Consider the following 10,066-nt stretch of genomic DNA (forward strand, 5'->3'; position numbering starts at 1 on the left):
ATAATTTAGATTATTTTATTTTTCATTATTTACTTTTAATGTTAAAAATAAAAATGTACAAAATATGTAAAAAAAAAATGATATTCTGCTTCCTTATAAATATTGATGGTTGCAAATTAGTTTCCTCGTCGTTGACTCCTCGTTTACTATATGCTTCATATATATTACTGTGAGAAAGCAGCAACCGAGGAGGCGCAGCCAGCAACTCGCGAAGAGGAAAAGAAATATAAATTTTAAATTTGAAGAGAAAAAAGTCCAACATGTGTTCCGCTACATTGACACATAGATACGCCATAACAATAATAATTAGAAGTTTGGTCATCAGCTTCCAAACGCAGTCAACTTAATAGTTTTACTTTCTTCCGTATGAACAGTTGTTAATTAGCAAATATATATTGCTCGAAACATAATATATATCTTCTTAATATAAATAAAGAACAAAATAAGTATGTGAGTGTGAGTTTTCTGCGGATCAAATAATGTTTCTAGAGGGGGCGTAACATGTATTGATGCCATGCATGAAAGGAATGGTTGGGTTATGGTTATGCGCGTTGCAATGTAACTGAATCCACCTGCCCTGCCTGCTCCGTAGTAGGGTGGCCTTCTTCGTTCATTAAAAATATGTTTACAAGAAATTGAAATAAATGTTGCTCACTCTTACTGCTCTTAATTGGTTGTTGTAATATAAAAAGAAACACATTCCAAATAAAAAATATTGGTACATCTGATGCATGAAGTTGACTAATTGAGGTGGTTGTGGTTGTCGGAGATGTGGGTGCTTTGACACCTTCTCTTTCTATTTTGCAGGAATTCCTGAAGCGATCTCTTGACGGAAAGGCCTCGCGACGCGTACATTAGCAATGCTTGTGTTTGTATGCCAACAATCCTCTCTTCCACTTTTTGACTACTTGCCACCCATATTATCACTCTTGCCTACGCACATACATATGCATACACATACACACTTTCAATACTGGGCCTCTCTAGTTTTTCTTTTTTCCATATGGGCCTACACTCTGAAACATTGGGCCTAGCTAGAGCTTCTACAAAAAACAAAAGAATAATATTATATTATTACCTGAAGTTCTGTTATGTCAAACATGCAGCTGCGTCCATCGTGAATAATGCCTACAAGTTTATTGTGAAGCTCCAACATCTCATTCCTACAAATTCTTCCAGAAAATAAAAATGACCAGGTCAGTGCAAGAAGAATTCCATAAGTTGTTTATTGAATGGCAAGAAAAAGAAAAAAGGTCGTCCGCTCACATGGAACGATGATGGGAGGATGAAGAACGAAGGCGGAGATCCAGGCAGCAATTTCGCTTCATATATTAAATTGGTTTGACAAATGGCGCTATGACAGCATTGAACTCATGAAGAATATAATGTATGTATGAGGAAGAATGATACAGATAGCAAGCAACATTAAACTTTCAAGTGGAGACAGAGACACAAGTGAAAGCTAAGGTTTATATAATATATAATAAGAAGGGGAGATCGAGAAGGAGATGGAAGAAATGAATAGAATAGAATAGAAGAGATGGTTATTGTCATTGTTATTGGGATTGCAAAGGGGGCAAAGGGGCACGTGGGAAATGAGATACACATGGCCAAAACTTTTGAATACGATTATAGCTCCTCGCATCTCAAATCTCTTTGCGCACCTGCTTATTCAAAAATCAATTAATGCCTTTGCAACTGAATGTGTATTTTCATGTGGCTTGTATTAGTTGGCAGCCACCCCTGCTTGCTCTTTTGATGTTGAACATTACCCAATTTGGCAATTAGGCCACTTGCTATAGTCCAGTTGGTTTTACTTTCTTTGTGTTACCCCTCTTATTGCATTTCGTAATGTGTCTCTGCCTTTTTTCCACGTGATACAATTCCTTAAAATATCTCCCTTTTTCATATATTTTTTTTCCGAAAAATATACATACTTGCTTAGCTCCATCGCTTCATATCATTGAGGTCAAGATAGATCCGAGGGTAATAATCCAATTTTTACTTTTATATTCTACTTCTTACCAAGCCTATATTTACTTTCAACTTTTTCTTCACATTTCTAATCCAATAATAATAATAATAATAATAATAAATGACGTAAAACTCATGACAATCAAAAGCATACACTCTTTTCATCTTTTGCTTGTGGCACATGAGGATTGTGTAGGTGTTTTCATGTGACATGTGCCACGTGGGTTTTTATATGTTTATTTATTTGTATTTGTTTTCAATGGAGCATATGATATGTGAAATCATGTACTGACCTAATAAGCTGGCCTAATTTACTGAAATTCAATGAGGCAGTGAGACACAAGAATAAAAATCAGAGTGCGTGCCTATTCTTTTTTTATTAAATATATGTTTCTCATTCATTTGAAATATGGAATTAGTATATTTAAGGGACAAATAGTTTTTTAATATTATTATGTAGTTAATAATAATTTTCTTTCATATTAAAAAAGAGATGCAGAACAAATTTGGTCAGTTATATTTTTTCCCCCTTATATCTATTACATGTTAATTATAAAGTAGAAACTCAGGTGCAGTCGACTTCACGTGAAGTTGATACCTGAGAGTCGTTAGATGAAAATTTAGTCAAACTAGTGAAATCATCTAACGGCTTTCAAGTATCAATTTCACGTAAAGTCGACTGCACCTGAGTTTTCACCTAATTATAAAACTATTGATTATGTAGCATAATTTATACAAAATAGACAACTAAAAAGTCAGTAGCTAGCACTACAAAAAAGGAGATAAATGCAAATACCCTTCCAAGTAGACTATTCTGGTAAATCTTGAGCAAAAACCCCTTCTTCACATAATACACGATTTCCAGTAGAATAGTCACATAGTTCGAATAAACTGAAAATACTAAAATAGTATAACCACACAAAAAAGAAGATATGAATAAAAAGTCCACCAAAGATGGGGCACGAGATCTAACCCTTACAAGACACGAAAACATGGCCAACAATTAGGCAATTATGAGACAGTTATATTGTGTGGTAAATACCGTAAGAGCAGAGCATTCTGTAGACATTTTGTCCCAGTTTATTTTGAAGTAAAAACGATAGGGTGTAAATTTGCTAACAGCTTAATTATTATTCAAGAATATGTTTATTAACATAGATTAAGTTCAATTTTTAAAAAGAGAGGCTAAGGCCTAGCAAAGAAATTAAAACCCCAGGTGGTAGCTGCATCGTTCATATATAAGAGGCAAACTCCAAGGGAGAAACCAGCTCTACAGAAGCAGAATTAGCCATGGCGCCACGCTTAGCAAGCACATTCGTGCAGTAATTTGTCCCAAATAAGCATTCTTCATAAAACCCATGGACCCAACCACCATTTTCATTCCTAATGAGTAACTGGAGCACCACGCAATGGATTTACATCTTCGCTTTGCATTGCCCAACGTGGCTAAAATGATTCAGTTTGAATGAATTTAAACACATTTTTCGCATGTAAAAATAATGAGTATTATTGGAGGCATTTATTTCTTTGTCACGTGGATAACACACAAGTGGGGAGTGAGAGCTATAGGACAGCAAAACGAAGAGAAGAATAAAACTCTGCTTAGAATATTTTATTTTAGCACCGATCCAAACCGAAACAATGAAGAAATGAAAACTTATGAGACAGGTTCTTTTCTTCAAAAGTGATTATTTACCAAAAAGAACGAGTTAGGAAACATGCAATAAAAAGCAAAGATGAAAGGAAGAGGCCAGGAACACCATCCATTCATTCCCACAAATGTCCGAAGATTATGGCCACGCAAAATGGAGAATAGAGATGGACCCGTACTCGCTTCGCTACAATATAACTTGGGAAAATACGTGACTGATGAATTTTTTTAGATGATTAGATGATTTTTATGGCTTGAGATTGGGTGGTAGGAGTACCTACAATTACAATTAATGGATGCTGATAAAATAGCTATTAATAAGTAAGGGAATTATAGAGTTTGATATTCTTTCTCACCTATAAAATTTTCGAAAGCTTATCAAGTCATTATAAGTAACGAAAATACCTGAGCTTAGATAACCACACAAAAAAAACACTTAAATTTAATTTAAAAATAATTTATGAGGTCTGTCAATAAATTAAATATAATAAATAGAGATAAATTCTAGAATATTATTTAGAGTAAAAGACAAATTGGTTCTGACGTTTTTAAATGCGGACATTTTCGTCCCTCAAAATTTAAAAATACATTTAAATCCCTCACCTTATAAAACGCGGGACAATGATATCCCTCCATTGAGTTGGGGTTGAAAACAGCAACGGAGAATGCTGATATGGAAGGGTGGAGTCTCAGCTGCCGTTTTGGTTGCTGATGTGGATGGGAAACAAATTTTAAATGGACAAATTGGTCCTTGTGACTCAAAACGACGTCGTTACCATGCTTGAGCCTTATTTGATCGAAATCCTTGGACGAACTCATAGGCTTTGATGCTGCGATCGTCTATGACGAGTGAAGGGGGTTCTGCATGCACAAAACCTGGAGGGGGATCTTCATGCGCTGTGCCAGGAGGATATGAGCGAGATCGGGTTGCGCCAAAGTGCTTCTGCAGCGTCTATGCCATTATGTACAAGTCAAGAACAACTAGTAACCCTAATAGAATGTTTTTTGGGTGTCCATTCTTCAAGGTAAGTTACTATTTTTTCAATAGTTGGATGAGATTGTAATGGGTGATTTTCTGAAAATTTTCTTCAGGCTAAAGAACGGTACTACCGGTATTTTGTCTGACTGGATGAACACCTGAAAGAAATTAGGGCCATAGAACCTCAAGCATTGGGTGCTGCGGATGAAGCTGAGGGAATAGACGTTAAAGAACAGCTGTTTCGAAATCAGGCTATGGAGAAAAAAATGGAAGACTTGGAGAGGAAGCTGTTGTCTATTGAAAAGAAAAAAAAAAACATGAGTTTGTGACATATTACTGTGATTGGTGTAGTTGTTGTTGTTGTTGCTGTATGTATCTTAAAGGGGTAAAGATGATTGATGTACATGGTGATATTGTAATGAAAATTGCCATTGCTGACTTTTTAATGAAAAGTCTATTTGTGGACTGAATCCATTTTTTTTTTAAGTTAGAACAGCTAAACAATATTGCAAGTCAAGTATTATATAAGATAGTAATTCTAGATAGATTGTAACAAAAATGTTACACGACAATGTATCTGGCTTAATCCAAAACATAACTAAATAGTATAAGTTTACCACAAAATAAGAAAATTTCTAGTTGGCATGTAAAAAAGTTTGTCAAGCTATGATAGCTAGAAAGCATTGTTCAATTCATGCTAATAACTAAGAAAAAAAAAAAACAGAAATCATGCAGCTGTGTTCACTTCTTCTGATGCTTGAAAATTCTTGTAGTGCCACTGCTAGCTGCTTTCAAGGTCTCCTTTGATGGTCCCCCACTGGTACTTTTGCTTTGAGTTTGTTGTGTGTGTGATGGTGGATTTGATGATGGATTTACACTTGTTGGGGGCTTGACAATTGGTTGTTTGGGTCTGAATTTAGGGACAGCAGCTTTGAATTTTGGTTGGTCCACTCTTGGCAGCTGGGATGAAGGCCTAAACGGAGTCTGTGCTAGAGCAGATGATTGATCCATAATTGGTGCAACAACTGGTGCAGTCCCTGATGCTTCCCCAACACTAGGGTCAGCAAATTTTTCACTTTGTGATTGGTTTTGATCTTATATAACAAAAATATAGAAAGATAACCAAATGGGATAATTAGTCCTTAAGAAATATGTATAATGACATCATTGTTTTCACCACTGGCTAATTTTAAAAAGTGCAAAAAGATCCTAAAGCATTATTGGTGCTTGCTTACCTCTAATTGAGCTGATTGTGAAAGGGGAAGCAGCACCAGAGCTTGTGAGTTATCAACAGTCTTTTTGAATTTTTTTTTTCTTTGGTTTCCAATTGGGATTGCTTGGAACTCCTTTACAAGTTTTATAGTTATGCCCTTTCTCGTTGCACAAATCTTTTGGTTATGGAAATTGAAATATACACACAAAATTATTTTATTTTTAGAGATAGAAAATTTATTCTATTAATTTTAATACCGCAAAAGAAAATTGGAGACAAATTTAAAAAAGGAGCTACTCAAATAAAGATGTTAAAAATATTTTTTTATGAAGATGTTTTGTATAAAAGTATGATTTATTTATTTGGCCACATTTTAAATAAAAATAACACTTTTTATAATATATCAAAATCTAATCCTTCAATTCATCGTCTAAGGATAAAAAAAAAATTCACATAAAGACAATTATAAAATCTTCATTGAAATATCCACCATTTAAAAATCTTGTCCTATCTTTATTCTTCTTATTTAATTCATTATTTAATTTATCTTTGCATGTATTTCTCTTTCAAGGACAGAATCCAAACACACTCTAAAAATAAAGTATATACTGAAATAAAGAAAAGAATTACTTATATTCAGAATTGGTAACTAGCTAAACTATATTCAACAATTCTTTCCTTCGTTATATAAAGTTATCAATTTCCTTCAATAATAACGATCTGCAACCATCATCCAAATTGAGTCCCACCCCTTGTTTTCGGTTTTCAAGAAGAAGATAGTAAAAGCAGAACGTGACCAAAATGCTTCTTTCAATTGGACCTCTTAGCATGGAACCACAAGGTATTGTTAGACATAGAATCTATTTATAATACTCTACATACATTTATACAGTAATTAAATATATCTCATAACTCGTATTACTTTTTATAATTATTATAGAGCACTTTTATTAAAATTTAGACAATATTTAACTATTAAAAAAAGAGTATGTAATTTCATATTATTAAATATAATCTCACATCATTAAAAATATTAATAATAATTAATTGATAACTATAACTTACAAAATGTACTGACTTTCTAACACTACTAATCATTATAATTAGATTTTATTCTTTAGCCAAATAGATAATAGGAGAGGTGGGTTCTCACATTCAGATTATAATGAAACATGCAATAAAAAGCAAAAATGAAAGGAAGAGGCCAGGAACACCATCCATTCATTCCCACAAATGTCCGAAGACTATGGCCACGCAAAATGGAGAATAGAGATGGACCCGTACTCGCTTCGCTACAATATAACTTGGGAAAATACGTGAGTGACGAATTTTGGTGAAAGATTAAATTTTTTTAGATGATTAGATGATTTTTATGGCTTGAGATTGGGTGGTAGGAGTACCTACAATTACAATTAATGGATGCTGATAAAATTCCTATTAATAAGTAAGGGAATTAATTATAGAGTTTGATATTCTTTCTCTGAAACCTATAAAATTTTCGAAAGCTTATCAAGTCATTATAAGTAACGAAAATACCTGAGTTTAGATAACCACACAAAAAAATATACCCCGATATATAGAATATTATTTATTATAGAAGCTTTTCAAAAGTATTTGGTAATTTAGAGATCGGGCAGGCTACACATCCATGCAACCATATAACTAAGTTGGCTCAAATCCAAATAGAGTCACGCACATTAATGACGAGTGAAAACACGCGCTTGAAAATCCTTCGTTACTTCGCGCTCATTATGTAAAAATGTTACTTCTTCCTCAATACAAAACCACTCATTCTCTTCGAATCTCTCTCAAAAACACTCAAACTTCAGTCACGTTCTCTGCGAAAACTACTACTGGAGAAGAATCGTGAGAAGATTTGGTAAGGAACAACCAGAAACGAACAAAAACAGCAACAGAGATTCGCCTTCATCCTCCTCCTCATTCTCGCCTCCTTCTTCACGTATTTTCTCCTTATTTTCATTCTTTTGTTCTTATTGTTGCTGTATTTTTTTTTTTTTTTGTCTTTTTCTCTTTCTCTCCTTGGTGAAGAAGTAGTAGAAGGTGAGGAGGAAGAGTTTTAAATTGTGCAGAACAGAAATGAACCGAAATGGCCAACTCCACTGAACCGAACATCATTCATGTACTGAATAAAACGTCATAAACATTTAATCATCAAAGAAAAATATTTCTACATGCACAATGACTCAATTGAACACACTAACAATAAAGTAAATCAAAATGAGCAACTCCACTGAACCGAGCAACATTCATGTGCTGAATAAAACGTCATAAACATTCAATCATCAAGAATAACATTTTTTCATACAAAAGAAGTCAACTGAACACATAACAACCAGGTGAATCGAAATGACTAACACCACTGAACCGAACACCAATCATGTGCTGAATAAAACGTGATAAACATTTAATCAGTAAGAAAAATATTTCTACATGCACAATAACTCAACTGAATACATTAACAATCAAGTAAATCAAAATGAGCAACTCCACTTAACCGAGCAAAATGTTGGTGTTGTTGGTGATAATTATAACGAAAGAAGAAGGAGAAGAAGAAGAAGGAGAAGGAGAAGGAGAAGGAGAAGGAGAAGAATCTGCATACGCGAAGAAGAAGAAGCAGAAGAAGAACCTACGTGCGCGAATTTAAAAGAAGAAGGAGGAGGAGGAAGAGGAGGAGAAATACTATTCTTGTTGATTGAAAATTGATCACCATTTATTCACCACATGAACATTGTTCGGTTCAGTGACCTTTGTGATTTTGATTCACCAAATGAATGTTGTTCGGTTCGGTGGCCTCCTTTTACTTTATTAAGTGTTTAAGATTATTGTGATAGCATGCAGCAATTATTTCCCAACTGTCTCAACGTAATAACATCATTCAACTGATTTGAAGTTGAATCATTCATTGTTTCCATTCAGAAGTGTAGATCGAAGAAGAAAACGAAGAAGAAGAAGAACGACGGAGCGTATTACGTTGAATTCAATGCAGATTAATAATGAAGTGTTGAGTCTGCAGCGGAATTTTGACTTCTAATAGCTACAAAGTAATATGAAATTGAACACTACTCACAATAATGCACTCGCTATATAATTACTAAAGAGAAAAAAAGGAAAGAAAATGAATAATTGCTAAGGATATGTGAATTCCTTTAATTTTACTTTTTTTTTTTGATTGAATACATTTTGATTTCACTCATTTATATAGTTTCCTAACTTCTATAAATAAAATAGTTTCCTATAAATTTCTTTGCTCTATCATCAAGCTTATTATCTTTGACATAATAATAGGCTGTGCATCCAAAGACTCTGAGTTTCTCGTAATCTGCATGTTCCCCTGACCACACCTTATAAGGTGTGTTTCCATCTAGAGAAGAATGTGGGGATCGATTCACTATGTAGCAAGCTGTAGCAACTGATTCTGCCCACCATTCTCTGCCTAACCCGGAATTAGAGCGCATACACCTTGCCTTCTCAAGTAGCGTACGATTCAGTCGTTCGGCGACTCCATTCTGTTGTGGTGTTTCTCTAACTGTCCAGTGTCTTGTAATGCCTTCTCGGTCACAGAACTCCTTGAAAGCCCCATCCGTGTACTCTGTGCCATTATCAGATCGTAGAGTTTTTAACTTCCTACCCGTTCGATTTTCAACCATTGCTCTCCACCGCTTAAAAGTGTCGAATACCTCATTCTTATATTTGAGAAAGTAAATCCAAACATACCTGGAATAATCATCAACAAAAGTAACAAAATACCTGGAACCACCCTTGGAAGTAACTTTAGCCGGGCCCCAAACATCAGTATGCACGAAGTCTAACAACCCTCTGCTTTTATGCTTGCTTGTAGAAAACTTCACCCTATCCTCCTTTGTTTTCTCTCTTCCGTTCTTTTATTCTCACATGAAGAATTTGAGCAGAGAAGAAAAACGCGAACAAAGGAGAACGGCGAATTTTATTAGGTTGAAGAAGAAGAAGAACGCAAACAGAGAAGAAGAAGAAGAACGAAAATGCGAGAAGAGAACAAGATTTACGTTATATGAGGCGCGTGTATAACAAAAATGTAAGGGGATTGGGGAAGCGCTTCTGATTGAAGTTACTTAGATAGTTTAGATAAAAAAATTACATGGATGTAGAGCTTTTCTCTTTAGCAATTTACATGTAAGAACTTAGATTACAAATAATTAAAGAAATAATCATGAGGTAAGTAGAAACTTTACAAAAATGAAAGAAACGAAGG

General features: G+C 34.4%; 1 protein-coding gene across 2 annotated transcripts; it reads right to left on the reverse strand.

Moving 5' to 3' along the window:
- Window positions 558-1,536, reverse strand: LOC107608423. 2 transcript variants are annotated; one of them, XM_016310214.2, is made up of 3 exons: window positions 1,267-1,536; window positions 1,079-1,172; window positions 558-933 (listed from the first exon to the last, which is right to left on the reverse strand). In XM_016310214.2, the coding sequence occupies exons 1-3, from the start codon at window positions 1,326-1,328 to the stop codon at window positions 742-744; spliced, it is 348 nt and encodes a 115-aa protein (XP_016165700.1). In that variant the 5' UTR covers window positions 1,329-1,536; the 3' UTR covers window positions 558-741. The 2 variants fall into 2 exon arrangements, with proteins under 2 accessions (XP_016165700.1, XP_016165701.1); XM_016310215.2 differs by having other exon boundaries at window positions 1,079-1,163; window positions 1,267-1,535.

Source organism: Arachis ipaensis, chromosome B07, assembly GCF_000816755.2.
Source record: "Arachis ipaensis cultivar K30076 chromosome B07, Araip1.1, whole genome shotgun sequence".
Lineage (NCBI taxonomy): Eukaryota > Viridiplantae > Streptophyta > Magnoliopsida > Fabales > Fabaceae > Arachis > Arachis ipaensis.

What these genes read in the sequence shown, in the direction of transcription:
- LOC107608423 (XM_016310214.2), bottom strand. Translation starts at nt 1,328, where the DNA reads ATGAAGCGAAATTGCTGCCTGGATCTCCGCCTTCGTTCTTCATCCTCC. An exon ending in TCCTCCCATCATCGTTCCAT is followed by an intron (nt 1,173 to 1,266) that starts GTGAGCGGACGA and finishes ATTTTCTGGAAG; the next exon opens with AATTTGTAGGAATGAGATGT. An exon ending in TTGACATAACAGAACTTCAG is followed by an intron (nt 934 to 1,078) that starts GTAATAATATAA and finishes GTATGTGCGTAG; the next exon opens with GCAAGAGTGATAATATGGGT.